We start from the raw sequence: 16,297 nt of genomic DNA, 5'->3' as shown, positions 1-16,297 counted from the left end.
GAACCTATGTGAAATAACATCCCCTACCACTCTTGTCCCTTACCCTCTTTATTTTTCTTAAGCATTTTTCACTGCTTCCCATATTATGGGTTTATTTGTTCATTTATTTATTGCCTGTTTCTCTTACTGGAGTCTGAGCTCCATGAAAATAGATACTTTGTTCATTGTTGAATCTCCAGTGCTTGAATTAGGACCTGGCACACAGTGGTGCTCAGTAAATATTTACTTGATGAATGAACGTAATATGCAGCAGCAAATAAGACAGACGTGGTTCCTGCTTTTCTCGAGAAAAGAATGCTTAGATCTTTAAAAGATCTATGAATAGTCTGGCTGACTCTGAGATAGGAGTTGCATTTTTTTCTTTCTTTTTTCTTTTCTTTTTTTTTTTTTTCATAGGGTCTGGGACAGGGACTGACCCATAGAGTGGAATTTCAATAAGTGATTATTGTCGTCTTTAAAGCTGTGTTTCTGGGCTAAGAAATTCATTCTCTCAAAGAAAGAATAAAGACAACTGATGGAATGAATGGATGAATAATTTTAGCTCTATTTGGTTTTCAAGCCATAGAAAAGAGATTGGACCCAAACCCACCAGCAAGTTCTTGAAATCAGGTGTGTGTGTGTGTGTGTGTGTGTGTATGTGTGTGCGCGCGCGCGCGTGCACGTTGCACTCCTGAGTAGATGTAACTGCCAACACCATCAATTTTTAGAGATAATGAAATTGTACCACATTTCTGTATCTTGACAAGACCATTGCATTCTGAGCAGCAACTCTAGGGCATCGGAGCTCCCAATACATGGAGACTGGACTTGTCTTTTTTGCTATTGTTGTTAATCTTCACCCGAGGATATTTTTCCATTGATTTTTAGGGAGAGTGGATGAGGAGAAGACAGAGAGAAACATCGATGTGAGAGAAACACATTGATTGGTTGCCTCCTGCACGTGCCCCAACCAGGGCCTGGGCTGGGGAGGAGCCTGCAACTAAAGTATGTGCCCTTGACTGGAATCAAACCTGGGGACCCTTTGGTCCGCAGGCCGATGCTCTATCCACTGGGCCAAACCAGCTAGGTCTGAACTTGTCTTGATAAGTAGGAGCAAGGCAGGGCAGTGAGGGGCTCTAGATGAGAGTTTAAGACAGGGCCCAGATCTGGGGATGAATAAGGGTACTGAATGGGAGACCAAGGAAGACATGTGACTGGCTTATAGGGAGTATAAGGTTGTGCCTGGGCTGGTGTCCCAGCTGGGAGTCTTACACCCATTCATATCTGCACAGTTGGCCTATGCCTGCCCTGTTCTTATAGCGATGCGAGTATTTGGCCAAGTCTGCATTAAGCTGCACCTGCAGCTGCCAAGGTAGAAACCCGAGTGCTGACCTTCTGGGTGCATGAGAGGATCACAGGATTTAAAGGGTTACTTGACTGGTAATAACCCTCCTCCTGCCTATTGGGTCTTTTATTCCACCAGCTCACATACATTCTCACACAGTAATTAACCTCCCCACAGCCCCAAGTGGAAGCTAGAGACGTTAAATACAAGTGTTCCTTGTTCAGTTGGGAGAAGAGGCAAGCGCACTTCTAAGTGTCTTGGCTCGAGGGCACACACAGTGAGTCAGAGATGTCTCCTAGGAGGGGAGTCTGGAGTCCTGTCCCTAAGTGACATGTTTTATTTTAATCACCACCCCACCCAGCGTCTTCTGGTTCCTTCACAGCTCTGTGCTGTCTGTTACCACTCCTCCATGAGCTTGCCCTCTCCCAAAACATGTTGGAATTTTTCAACCATGAGATCTTTCTCTTCCCCTTTTCTTTTTCTCTCTGTCTCTGTGTAGGTTTATAGTATTTTTATTTCTTTACTATCATATTAGTGAGTTCTTCCGAGGGGGAAAAAAACAACCATGTGGACAATCGGCCATTATTAAAAAATATATTTAAAAATTATGCTGATACCACCACTTTACAGAAAATTCAGAAGAAAAAAATGTGGGGGGAATCTCTTGTCTCTCATCCCGACAAAACCATTATTATCCTTCTGGTGCATTGCTCATGTGACTCCTTGCTGCACATGCTTTCTCAGTGTGGTCATTCTCAGTTTGCATAAAGTTTTTCTCGTTCCCTTTTCACTTGTCATTTGCATCAGAAGCATTTCCCCTGCGTTTTGACATAATCTTGAAGGTGTTCCTGATATCGATTTAACAATGTATCAGGGGGGAAGGGGGATGAAATGAAGTGCCTACACCCAGTATTTTTTAACATTCAAATAAAGAAACTATCATTTTAATGTTGCCAGTGAAATTTAAGGTAGGATAACGGTGTATAAATTAATGGAAAAAAACAGATAATTTTTAAAAAATAGTGTTGGGGACAACTAAATAGCCATCTGGGGGAAAATACTTAAATCCTTATATTTTACTGGGATAAATTTCATATGCACTAAATATTTAGATGTCCAAAACCAAACAAAAACAAAACAAAACACCACAAAATAAAACAAAAACACACACACAAAAGGAACTATAAAAGTACTTGAAAATTCCATTGAAGAATATTGTTTTATTTTTTAAATGAAAATGTTGTCCAAGTATGATACTAAGTCCAGAATCATAAAATAATAAATGGATAAATATGATTACATAGCCCTGCTGGGGTGGCTCAGTGGTTGAGTGTCAACATATGAACCAGGAGGTCACAGTTCAATTCCAGGTCAGGCACATGCCCAAGTTGCAGGCTCATTCCCCAGTGTGGGGTGAGCAAAAGGCAGCCGATCAATGATTCTCTCTTATCATTGATGTTTCTGTCTCTCTCTCTCCCTCTCTAAAATCAATAAAAATATATTTTAAAAAAATCAATCATGTCTGTGTAATAATATGCATTTGAGTAGCCTAGCCATTTTCTTTAAACTGCACATTTTAATTTAGGTCTAGACTGGTCCTGAGATCCAGCACTTTTCTAATAGGTTTCCCAATTATTCCACGCTGTGGTTCCATGGACCATACTTTGTGGAGCAGGTTCAAGGCCAGTATATCTTCTGCTCATTCAAACTACTAAAAAAGCCTTCCTCTTATCTCAAGGTCTGTCTCAGTAGAATTTCAATCCTAGTTTCAGCACACTGGTCATAGTTCCTCCTGTAAAACCGTATGAACAAGTTTAATTCACCTGAATATATTATTTTAAGGCAGCTGATGTGTTCCTCTGGGTTTCTTTCTCAGCTTTTCCAGGCATTCTCCATGGGACATGACTTGAAGCCCCTCAGCATTTTATTTTTTTAAATCCTCACCTGATTTCTGCATTGATTTTTTTTTTGAGAGAATGGAGGAAAAGGAGGAAGGAGAGACAGAGAGAAACATTGATGTGAGAGAGACACATTGACTGGTTGCCCGCTGCATGCCCGCAACTGAGGCATGTGCCCTTGACTGGGAATTGAACCCACGACCCTTTGGTCCGAGGGCTGATGCTCTAACCACTGAAAAAAACAGCCAGGCCCCCCTCAGCATTTTTTTATTCCAATACCCCTTGTCCTTTGTACAGTACAGCATCCAAAGTATTGCTATAGTGTAGGCTGATGGGCTACAAGTAGAGGGGGACCATAATGACTCTCATTCCCAATGGAATACTGCTCTGAATTCAGCTAAAGTCCATTTCACTAGAATGACTCATGCTGAGCTCATTGTCAATTAAGATCCTGAAGTTATTTCCACAGGAGCTGCTGTTGATTCACATCTCCCTCAAGTTGTACTTGAGCAATTGATTGTTTGAACCCAAGTTACCCAAGGAACCCCTCTTAAGCTCCCGTTACTCTCTTGAATTTGACAGGGCAGTTCTTGTCTCAGAGAAAGATGCTATGACTACAGGAAGGGGGCAGTGTGGAGTCAGGGAATCCCACCACCATTTGGACCAATATAAAGGTGTCACTGGTATTTGCAAATTATACCTTTATCAGCTTATTTAGGAATCCTGCTACTGAAAATCAGACATTTCTGAAGAAAGAATTTATAGCAATTGATGATAATGCAGAAGTTTTTATTTTTAGTTTATTGAAAGGACCTTTCTCCTAACTATGTAACCATTTCTTTTCTCCTGCCCATTCATTCAATATGTGGTGAGATTATGTACATCAGTAATATATAGTATAATTTTAACATATGCCCTTTGTGAAAAATTAAGAAAACATCAAAGTTAAAGAAGAAAATGAAAATCCCATATGATGCCGTCATCTAGTGGTAATCATTGTTGACATTTGGTGCATTTTTTTAAAAAAATATATTTTATTGATTTTTTACAGAGAGGAAGAGAGAGGGATAGAGAGTTAGAAACATCGATCAGCTGCCTCTTGCACACCCCCTACTGGGGATGTGCCCGCAACCAAGGTACATGCCCTTGACCGGAATCGAACCTGGGACCCTTCAGTCCGCAGGCCGACGCTCTATCCACTGAGCCAAACCGGTTTCGGCTTGGTGCATTTTTTTTTCCATTTTTTTATTTGTATAATTTCAGCTTGCTAAAACCCAATATTTTTACTGTGTTATTACATGTAATAGAGGCTCATTGTATATGAAAGAAGAATAGAAATCTCCATTATCTAGAAATAACTCCTAGTTACATTTTGATGTGTTTCTCTTAAGATGTTTAAATATGCATGTATATTTTATTTTTCTGTTAAGAAAAGAATTTATACAGTAATATTATAAAGCTTTTTTCATTTGACAGCATGCTTAAAGTATTTTCCTATGTCAAGAAGTAGACATATAATTACTTCTCGGCCTTTTGGCTACAATCAAGTGAAGAAATAGACATATGACTAATATATTTATATATTATATATGCCATGTATCTTATATTTAAAAATAGATTTCTATAATATTTTAATGGCTGTAGGTATTCTATAATATGAAGGTGCCATCATTTATTTAACTGATCCTATATGATTAGATATTCAGATAGTTTAAACTTTCTTGCTGGAATACAACCTTTTTATTCTAAACAGAATCACTCCACTAGGTCATGTGTTTTTAACTTCTTTGCTAATACTTACTATTAACAAAGAAGTTAAAAACACCCTCATAAGTAGGTGTGTAAAACCTAACTCAATGATGCCTAACTCAATGTTCTTAAACATTTTTATAACTTTATTACAAATATACATTTCAGTGTATTACTGTAGTTTAATGGCCCATATGGCCATCTCTTAATGGCCCATATGGCCATCTATTAATTGAATACATCATAAATTGCTTAGCTGTAACATAATCATGAATGGCACATTAGAAATTGCTGTTTTCAACAAGAAAGTTCACAATGAACATTAAATAACACAGTAAATGTCTTTTGTTTTTATTTTCTGTATTTCTATGTTCTACATATTTTCTATATTCATATTCATATTCATGTACATTTTCTATATCTGCGCCTCTTCTCAAGCTGCAGAAGTGGAGATAATTCAAGCCAATGGAACCTCTTCTTTCAGGCTCCTCTGCCAGAGGGCTAGGTGATTCCACCTTGGTTTGCTTGAGTTCTTTCTTGTATCTCCCGCATAATGAAGCAGGGAAGGACTTCCCTCTATAGCAGTGACTCAATCGCTTTTCATGGCTTCGGTTCTATGGAAAACTATTTTAGAGAACGTTTAGTGAACTTTGTATATTTTCACATTGTGAGCATTTACTCTGTAAGAATATTATTTCACCTGTACGTAGAGGAAGTTGCTTGTTTTGGCAATTCCTCTTTTGTTATGGGAATTCGCATGAGCCAAATTCCACTTTCAGAAATGCTGTGGGCCAAGCTTCATGCTGTGTGATTTCATACCTAGACTGTAAATTTCTGAATGGGTTCATAAGATGAAATACAAGTTGCTTGTGCTCACTACCTTTCCTTAGAAATTAAGGAAATGTTTGAAATGCCTACATACAGCCAGAGATTTAAACCGCTAATGATAGCAGTGAATGAATTCAGAAAAAAGATATCAATATTTTCAGATAGATTAGATCACATGTTTTAATAATTTTGCACATAAAGCAATTCTGATATTAGGGAAAACTTTCTTGGTTGCTATAAAGATAACAGAAGTCCTTCTGAAGGATATTTTAAAAGACAGCAACTTGATAAGTTAGAATTTAATTCATTTCACATTTGACAGAGTTTGGTACAAAAAATATTTGATGAATGAATGTATAGCTTATATTTACCAGGTTAGTAGAAAATATGGCTCTGGTCTCTTTATTATCATATGGAATGTTTTTTTGGGGGCGGATGACACAAATTGATGGTGCAATTTTGTCTTTGGGTTTAAATATTTGGTTTTCAGATGCTCTCCTCATGTTTTCTTATCCCAGCCTCAATCCATTGACCACAGTGCTGCTTTTCTAACACTCTATACTAAATCCATGTCCCACCTCTGGATGTTATCTGCCATGTCTAGTTAAGAGTTTTTGTCATCTGGGAGCCTAGATAATATGTTGGCCATAAAATAGGCCAACCTATTTGAACTACAAACATGGGAATGGGGCATCATGTTGTCGCACAAGTGTTATAGCATCAATCTTCCTGTGGAATGAGGAAAGAAAATCCTTTTTCACCTCAGTCCCTAGTCAAAAAGGAACTCTTCCTAGATCTGAGCTAGTTCTCAGGAGTCCTTGCATATTTTCACTCTCCTTCTTGGCACTCTGCTGGAGGATGAGAGACCACGTGGAGTGAAGGGAAGCCACCTACCGAGGCCTTCTTAGACCAGCCAGTCCCCAGTTGATCTGCTAGCTAACTGGCAGCTAACCGAAGATGTATGGGTGAGTCCATCGGAGCCCAGAGCATGCTTAAAGTATTTTCCCATGTCAACAATCAAGTGATTGTGAACTGAACACATTACTGTGGTTTTACACACTGACTTCTGAGGTTGTTTGTTGTACAGCAAAGGCCCAGACCTGTTAGGGAGGTCTGGTCACATCACAGGTTTCATAACCGGCTCAGTTTTACTTGATTGTGAGGCCGCCTTTGGAGCTATCCTGCTCTTCCCTAACATCTTCCGCTCTATAATAGCCCTTTCGTGTGTTGGAATTGCACACTGTAGTCTCAGACCTGGAACTGAATCCAGCCTTTTTCACTTACTAATTGTATGACCTTGGGCAAGTCACTTTCCTCTCTCTGAACTTCATTTTCTCGTCTATAATAATGAAAAAGAGAATCACTTACTAATATCAGTTGTGGCTGCTTATGCAATATCCATTCCTGGTTTTTAACAGAACCCTGATTTCGCTCAGGTATTCATATATCATCCACATCCTCCTCTGCACTCACTACATAAATAACCTAGATCAGGAGGGGATTCTTCATTTGTCTCAGCTAATCTTGGAAAGTCCATTGCTCTTGCCAGTGATTAGTTTAAGAGTGGGCATATGATCAAATTCTGACCAATGAGAGATGAGAGGGAAAGATGCTGATGTGGAGGGGCTTCTGAAAAGGATGTCTTCACTCCTAAGAAGCAGAGAGAGGAAGAGATGGTCTGTTTCTTCAGAATATTGTTTGGTTGGGATGAGAGGTCTGGGACTGCAGTAGCCATCTTGTGGTCATGGAGGGAGTTACCTGAAGGCAAAGCCAAGCCCAGAGGAAGGCAGAGGCATGAGATGGAAAGAACCTGGGTCCTGAACATGTCACTAAATCACTGAAACTCCAATTATGGAATCAATCTATCTCAGAACTACTTGTTAGATGAAATAACAAATCTTCTCTATTATTTAAGTTTATCTGAGTCAGCTTTTCTGTCCCTTGCTAACCAAAGCATCTTAAATGATATATTCATTAGCACAGCATCTAGCACATAGTGAACCCTCAATAAACATTAGTTCTTTTTATAACTGTATTGGCTTCTTTTCCTAAATTATTAAATAGTTTCAGATTTCACAGATCTTGGAAAAACACTGAATTCTACTGGCCCTTCCTTCCAGGAATGGTACTGTTCTTTTTATTTATGGCTCTAGATCTAGAGCAGGGGTTGGCACTATGGCCAGTTGTCCAAAACTACCCCGCTGTTGGCTTTTACAAATAAAGTTTATAAAACTGTGCACATTCATCTATGGATGCTTTTGCTTTACAACAGTTGAGTAGTTGAGTGGCTGGTAAAGGCTAAAATATTTACTCTCTGGCCCCTACAGAAAAAGTTTGCCGGCCTGTGTTCTCCAGCCAAGTCTTCACCTCCTCCATGATTATTCACACGGGGACCTTGTTCACAATGCAGATTGCAGCTTCCACCCGAGATTCTGCTTCATTGGATGTGTTAGTTAGAACTCTCTGTGGGCAAGTGACTGAAAACTTGACCCAACTACATGGTAGCTTTAGGAATGGCTGGATACAGGGACTCAGATGGGATAATCAGGACCAAATTGCATTCTCCATCTCTTGGCCTCTCTTCTTCTGTGTTGACTTCAGACTTAGACATTGTCTGCCATGGAGAGCCACAATATGGCATAGTAATTTCTGTCCTTTGTAGCTTCGTGTCTAATGGGAAGAGGTAAAATCTTTCTTTTAAAAAATATATTTTTTTATTGATTTCAGAGAGGAAGGGAGAGGGAGATAGAAACATCAATGATGAGAGAGAATCATTGATCGGCTGCCTCCTGCACGCCCCCTACTGGGGATCGAGCCTGTAACCCAGAATCGAACCCAGGACTCTTCAGTCCACAGGCCGACACTCTATCCACTGAGCCAAACCAGCTAGGGCGAGGTAAAATCTTTCTTAACATTTCAGTTAAACTTTGGAGAATCACTGGGATTGATTTGACTTAAACATTGAAAACGCACTCTAGAAAGCAACAGATAATACCGCCTTACCCTTGGTATTTTATGTATTGTTTTCTTGTTGGTTGTCTTCCTCCACTAGTTAGCTGTACTCAACAGCTAACATATGCTTAGTAAACATCATTTTGAATGAATGCATAAGTATATTTATTTAAAAATTGGGATCATTCTTCACATATATTTTTGTTTTCTGCTTTTTGAACGTTTATATATTTAAATCATGAACATTCCTTTATGTCATTAAAGCTGTTTGGATTGGCTGCTAAAGGCAACGAGCAGCCATTGAAAGTTTTTAAGCAATGGTTGACATTGACCCATTGGCTTATGAGCCATGTTGATCTCATTTTGGCCCATATTCTCTGCATTACCCATGAAGACTGCATCATACAAGTATTTCCACATCTCCTCCCATCCTGCCCTTAGAGAATCGTGTTGTAGCTACTACAGTTTTTATTTTGAAGATGATTGGATATGACTATTTTTTTGTGCCTGCTCATGTTGCTCAGTTGTCCAAAGTAGTTGCAGTTGAGTGATGCGCCCGCTCCCTTTCCCCCGGGGGCTGGGGCTGCTACCTCATCCTGAAAAGATGTGTTGTTTCATGATATCAGCTTACAGCAAACCATGCACAGATAACTTTTCAAACATTTAATTGTAATACTTCCATGCTTAAATCACCAAATTGGCTTTGGAAAATATGCAAGCTCTTCAAATTATATTCTCTTTTAACTCAGAATTCACAATGTAACAGGGCAGTCTGCATACTTAAGACATTTGAAAATGGGTGCCTAAAAATGGCCTAGATTTACAGGGTTTTCTAGTTTTTAAGAAGCACAGTATTGTAAATGCAACAACTAATGAAAATCAGCTATGCTGTGTGCTTTTTCACTTGTATTGTGTGTAATATAATACAGTGTGGAAGGGACTTAGAGGTTGTATTAGTTGCCGAGGGCTCCTGTGACAACGTATAACAAACAGGATGGCTGAAAACAACACAAGTTTTTTTCTCATAGTTCTGAAGGCCTAAATTTAAAAATTAAGGTGTTGGCAAGACTATGCTTTCTCTGACACTGGGTAGATTCCTTCCTTGCGTCTTCCCAGCTTCTGGTGGTTGCCAGCAATCCTTGGCGTTCCTTGGCTTGCAGCTACACACTCCAATCTCTGTCTCTGTTGTCACATGACATCCTTCCTGTGTGTCTCTGTCTTCACATGGTGTTTTCCTCTTATTATAGGGATACGAGTCACATTGAATTAGGACCCGCCCTACTGGCCTCATCTTAACTTGGTTACATTTTCAAAGACCCTATTTTCAAGTAAGGCCACACTTACTGGTACAGGGGATGCAGTTTAGAACTTAAACTTACCTTTGAAGAATATCTTCCCATTCTCACTGGGGTGAGATAGTTGCTGTTGAACCGACTTAGCTATAGAAATTGGTTGGAGGGCTGGGTAGGTAAGATAAGGTCTAAAGAGTGATGCAGAGAAAGTCTGGTGCTGGGCAGAGCACAGAGCCCACTGATGGGGGAATCCAGCCGGTGGCAAACATTGAGGAGGTAGATGGGTGGGATGGTCATCATCCTCTAGATCACCACTGTATGATTGAGTATAAGAGTCACAATTGTAGTTTCAAAATTTCCAGTAGTCATATTAGAAAAAGTAAAAAGAGCCCTAACCGGTTTGGCTCAGTGGATAGAGCGTCGGCCTGCGGACTGAAAGGTCCCAGGTTCGATTCCAGTCAAGGGCATGTACCTTGGTTGTGGGCATATCCCCGGTAGGGGGGTGTGCAGGAGGCAGCTGATCGATGTCTCTCTCTCATTGATGTTTCTAACTCTCTATCCCTCTCTCTTCCTCTCTGTAAAAAAAAAAATCAATAAAATATATTTAAAAAAAGAAAAAGTAAAAAGAAATGGGGAAATGAACTTTAATATTATATTTTACCTAACCCAATATATCCCATATATTATCATTTCAATGTCATCAGTATAAAAAAATTAAAATATTTTGCTTTCTTTTTTCCCATACCAAGTCTTCAAAATCCAATTTTCATTTTATACTTGCAGCACATCACTAGCCATATTTCAAGAGCACCAGAGCCATATGTATTGGACCGCTCCAAGTTCTAGAAGTGCGGCCCCTCGGTGGGAGGATCCAAGCCACCAGCTGGGTTGCAGGTAAGGCTCAGCTCTGGGGAAGAACACAAGCAGAGCAAGGCAGGTGATTGAGGGTTTTTGGGGAAGAGCTTAGAACAGGCCTGAAGATGAAACAGGGCCAGTGTTCCGACTAGAGACAAAGCGAATGCAAGGGACAGGGATCCATGCAAGCTTGTCTCAGTCAGGGGAAGGGGGCGTTAGAGGGTCACTCTGCACAGTGAGATCCCTTGGAAATAAATTGTAAGAAGGCACACCTGGGCCAGGAGTATGGGCAGGAAATCTGTCAGACAGTCACTCTCTTTGTCTCCCTCTTTGGGGTTAGGACGTCTCTTATCTCCACTTTTCTCTGTCTACTTTTTAGTATTTTCTACACACTCATTTCCTCTTTGGTTTGTCTACTTGAACTTAAAATGGCTTTCTCAGCTGCTAATTCTGTGACCTCTCAGCCCAGCTGCCCACCGCTAACTCCGTGTCCCAGTGTCCCCATTTCAAGTTCCAAGGAGAGAAAATGTGATTGGCCTCTTGGTGGGCCATCCTACCTTTGGCTCAGTTAGTTGAGGCCAAGCTCAACTATTACAAACAGAGCTGTCCAAGTTCATCCCCGGGTAAGGCAGTGGTTCTCTAACTAGGTTCTCCCCACCAGCAGCATTAGAAATGCAAATTCATGGGCCCCACCACAACCTGTTGAATCGGTGTCTGTAGGGATGGAGCCTAGGACACTATGTTAGAGTGGTAGGTGAGGTCAGATTCCTTTAGAAGGGGATGTGGGTAAGGACTACCATCTTGGTGTACCAAGGTAGAGGCTGAGAAGCAAGAGCCAAGGAGAGTGGCATGGGGGAGCCCGGACGTGGAGAGACACGGTTCTCGGATGTGACCTCAGTTTTCATCACTGGGGACCAGATCTGCAGGGAAGGAGACAGGACCAAGGGGTCACAGAAAATGGCCTGGAATGTGACCTAATCCTAAACCATGTCGGGACAGGGACTGCACATGAGGGTTTTTGGTGATCCTAACTTTGAGGACCTGGGAAGGCAAAGAAAATCAGTGGAAATGGGGAAGGGTTCCGATTGACAACTGCGAGTACTTGGGGGCTGTGCTTGGCTGCTTCATCAGTTATAAGCTCGTTTGGAGGAAGCTAGAACTAAATATTAAATTCAATTCATGACATTTTAAACATTAAAGGAAGTTGAATTTTCAGCAGGGGTAGAATTTTCAACAGGGAAGAATGCCTGTTGTTTGCTTTTTCCATGGCACATAAACGGCATTAAATTTGAAATTTATACTATAAAAATAGCTTCACAGGAGTACCGTTATTAACATAACCTTACCTCAGACAGATTTTTTATTACTGGAGACAACTCTTTTATGTAAAAAATATATTAATGGCTGGAGCAGAAGAAAAATACCAACTACAGATGGTAAGCATTTGCTTGCAAAGTTACATCAAATTTAACATTAGCCTTGGAAAACAGAAACATGTTTTAAACAAAAGGTTTTAAATATTCTTATAACCTGATGTCCATTTTTACCTCTGGTCTAGGATACATCATAAAGAGTGCAACATTAAGTGATCAGTAATAAAAAAGTTGAAAACTTTTGCTCAAAACTGCCATTTAATGAGTTGTAACAGCATTTTTACTGGAAGGTTCTATTTAGTGACATCCATGGAAAAAGACATTTTATCGGTATGAAATAGGTGGAGTTTGTGTACTTGAGACAGATGCCTAAACCAATGGTTTGATAAAGGTGCACAATTCAACCGAGAGCAAATTAGAAGAAATAAGGGAATAAAAAGGCTTTGAAATATTTTCTGTAATTCCCATACCCATTAGTGACATGTATAGGTAGTGGGTTTCTATTTTAGGAAGAAAGAAAAAGGTGAATTTCCAAAGAATTGTTATTCTTCCTTTTTTCCTTCAAAAAATATGACTAAAATTATGATGATGCCAATGCTACACATCTAATGCTAAAATTTAACTCAATGAAAGGTTAGCTCTCCTTAATGTATGAATGGTTTTAAAGTATTATTCTTATCGGAATCTTTTGTTTTAAGCAGTAAGATTTACACTTACACATAGACAAGCCTAAACAGAATCTTCCCTGCATATTAAGCATGTGTGCATTTTTCTGCAGTGTCCCTTATAGTTGAACTAGAGGCCCGGTGCACGAATTTGTGCACGGGGGGAGGGGAGGGCGGCCAAGGAAGGGACCACGGGAGGTTGGCCAGCCAGGGGAGGGACTGTGGGAGGTTGGCCGCTGGCCCCAAGGAGGGAGCCGGCCCTCAGCCCCCCTGGGAAACGGGCCGCATCTGCCGCTACCCAACCCGGTTCCCCATCCCAGCCCAGGCCCGAGGGCCCTGGCAGAGTCAGGAGAGGAGGCAATGGTTACTGGGCCAGGTGCAGAAGGAACGGACACCAGACGCCAACGCTGCCGTCATGCCCCACCATCACGTGGTTCCCTGCCCCCTCTTCTTCCCTTGCCGCCATGTGGCCACCACGAGGATGGGAGCAAGACAAACCCTTGTGTCGAGGGCTGGCTTTCAGTAGATCACAGTGAGGAAGCTTCTCTGCTACGTGTGAAACCCCGACCTAGAGGCAGGTCTCTACCAATGGTTTAGCAACAGGAGCCAAACCGGCAGGGGGAGGTGCTTCAGGAGGTTGGCTGTGGGAGTGCACTGACCACCAGGGGGCAGCTCCTGCATTGAGTGCCTGCCCCCTGGTGGTCAGTGCATGTCATAGCGACTGGTCGACCAGTCATTCTGGTCATTGGGTCATAAAGGTCACTTAGGCTTTTATATATAGATGCACTGCTTTGAACTTCACAACAGGCAGTCTCCCCAGCTCTCCCGTCATGTTCTCAAATCCTAACTTCTACCTAATAAAAATCTGCAAATTACTTTAGTGGGTGGTTGGGAACCAAGTGTTTGCCGTAGAATAAGGCAAAAGTGTATGTATATATCAGTTTGCTAACTTTTACTTCCATTATTCATCTAGTCTCTTAAATGGTGATAGCGGCTATTGTTTGAATTGATTAGTCTATCTTCAGAGCTTCTGTAGCAAAAGAAGCACTTAAAAAGGGTCTTGTTCACTCTTTGGCACATAGTAGGCATTTAGTATTTGCCTAGTATTTCTAGAGCTTTATGTAATTTTTGGACGACTTTAATTGCAGATTGTACTCAGACTGATGAGATGCTCTTGAAGGTAACTTCATCTGGATCATGAAGTGACATCACTGATGAGTTCGAAATAACAACTGACACTGATTTAGGGTGAAAAGATCTTCGACTTTATTAAACATTTAAAATTGCATTAATGTTCTACCAGCCTTAAACAAAGCATACAAAAAAAAAAATCCCCCATGCTGTAATCCTTAGTTTTCACTGTGCTGGACACGTTTGCATGCATACATTCAACTTTTTATTGTGCTTTTAAACTTGGATTATTTGTAAACTCTCCCATAATATATGATCTTCACAACTGCCATGTAAATGGCTGCACAGAACCCCATGCGGTGGATGCAATGTAATCACCAGGCTATTTGCTCAATCCCCCTTTTGTTATGAACCAAACTTCGCAAAGAACATCTCCTGTGTGACTAGACGTCAAGGAGACGTTTCTGAGAGTGCAATGACAGAGGCAAAGGATAAGGTACACTTGTTTTCGTTTTGCCCTCCTGAGATAACGACGCACAGCACTGTCTGTCAGGCTGTTCACACATCTCTCTCTAAGGTTTGTCTTGTTAACAATCCTTTGAGGCCGTGTCATTATCCTCCGATCCCTGCGCTACCGCGGGAAGGAGCCCGAGCAGGCAGGTAACCCGATCTCTCTCACCAGGTGAGTCCTGGATGGAGGTGGCAGCTACGGTACCGGGAGCGAAACACCCGGGGGGCCTGTGCTGGAATCCTCGGCCTGGAAATAGCGTCCCTTCCCTCCGCGCCGCTCCATTCCCAGAGGGCAGCGGTTCCGACTTTGCTCGCCCCACCTCTCGGGGAGCGCGGCGCGCAGTGGGCGACTGGTAAGTGCAGCCGGCGCCGCGCGGACAAAAGCGCTCCCTCCCGTGGCCCGGACCCGGAGCCCCTGCTGGTGCCACAGGGCTCTGCGCCGCCACTTTCCCTGCGGGCTCCCCCTCAAGTTCGGCGTGGGACCCCCGGCGGCCCTCGGGCGCCCGGGCAGAGCCCAGCCCCGCGCCCCGTGCCCCGGGCACCCCGCGCGCGCCCGCCCATGCCCCGCCCACTCCCCGCCCATCACTTCTGACCCCGCCCCCAGCCCCCCCCCCTTCCTCCCCGCGACTGCTCCCTGCCCCCCGCAGCCGACGAGTGGCCGCGGCGGCCGCAGGACCCGGTTCGCTCAGACAAGAGGGCGGGTGGAGGAGGAAGCGGCCGATCCCCGAGTCTGCTCCGGCGCCGCCGAGCACCGCCCGCCGCAGCCGACCAGCCCCGTCGGCTCCGGGCCCCGCCACGCCGAGAGGAGGGAAAGGCGGAGGCGGCTGCGCGGAGGCGGCGGGGGCGCGGGCGCGGGCCGAGGCGGCGCGGCCGGCCGCGGCTGCCGCTTTGTTGTGCGGCCCGGGCAGAGGAAGGAGAAGTGGGAGGAGGGGGGAGCTCGGCGTCCCGCTCCCTCCGCGGCTCATGGCGACGACGCTCGGCACATCCGGGACCCTCCGGCCGTGGCGGCCGCGGCGCCGGCTGCTCGGGCCCCAGCCCCGGCCGCTGTGGTGACTCCGCCGCGCCTCGCCGTCGCCCCCGCCCGCCGCCCGCCGGCCCGGGCCCCGCGCCGCGGCCGCAGCCCCGCCGCCCCCGCCGCCGGGGACATGTCTAACCCCGGGGGCCGGAGGAACGGGCCCGTCAAGCTGCGCCTGACAGGTGAGGGGGCAGGGCGGGCGGCCGCGGGTGGGCGAGCCGGCGGGGGGTGCCTGTGGCCTTGGGAAGGGCCAGGGTCGCGATCAATGGTGAGTTGGGGGGTCGGGGACGTGGGAAGGCCTAGTTCAGGGAGGGCGAGGGCCGCCGGACCACTCGCCCCTTGTTTGGAAATTCTCGAAAAAGCTAAAGGTGACTCGGGGTCTTTTGTGGAGGGGAGGGGGGCCCGGTTGGAATTCCAGGCGGGTCTGAGGCCGAAAAGCCGCGGCCGAGGAACACGACTCTCTCCCGGGCCTCGGGGAGCAGCCCCGGGAGGCAGCCCAGGTGGGGTCGGTGCGGGGCTGAGCGGCTCCCGGGCGGGGATTGTTGAATCCGGTGGCTGGCTGCGCGCAGTAAACACTCCTTAAAGATGGAGCGCTTAACGGGAGGGTGTGTGTGTGTGTGTGTGTGTGTTCCCTGGTTGTTAACTCGCTCGTCCACTTGTGCCTCCGTGCAAAACCCCGCCGCACCGTGCTGCCAGCCGCGGGAG

The 16,297-nt window shown here is 44.1% G+C and overlaps 1 protein-coding gene across 5 annotated transcripts in view; it reads left to right on the top strand.

Annotated features, from left to right (window-relative positions):
- The first annotated feature begins 15,224 nt into the window (after positions 1–15,224).
- SMURF2 (SMAD specific E3 ubiquitin protein ligase 2) overlaps positions 15,225–16,297 on the top strand; it is a 90,346-nt gene continuing 89,273 nt past the window's right edge. For all 5 annotated transcript variants that reach the window (XM_028157355.2, XM_054709117.1, XM_054709116.1 and 2 more), the window contains exon 1: positions 15,225–15,774. In XM_028157355.2, coding sequence (XP_028013156.1) covers positions 15,723–15,774 — 52 coding nt within the window. In that variant the 5' untranslated portion in view covers positions 15,225–15,722. The remainder of the gene's footprint in view (positions 15,775–16,297) is intronic.

This window comes from Eptesicus fuscus, chromosome 20 (genome assembly GCF_027574615.1).
Source record: "Eptesicus fuscus isolate TK198812 chromosome 20, DD_ASM_mEF_20220401, whole genome shotgun sequence".
Taxonomy (NCBI): domain Eukaryota; kingdom Metazoa; phylum Chordata; class Mammalia; order Chiroptera; family Vespertilionidae; genus Eptesicus; species Eptesicus fuscus.
The sequence above is the reverse complement of the archived record's forward strand: the minus strand, read 5'-3'. Positions and strand labels throughout refer to the sequence as shown.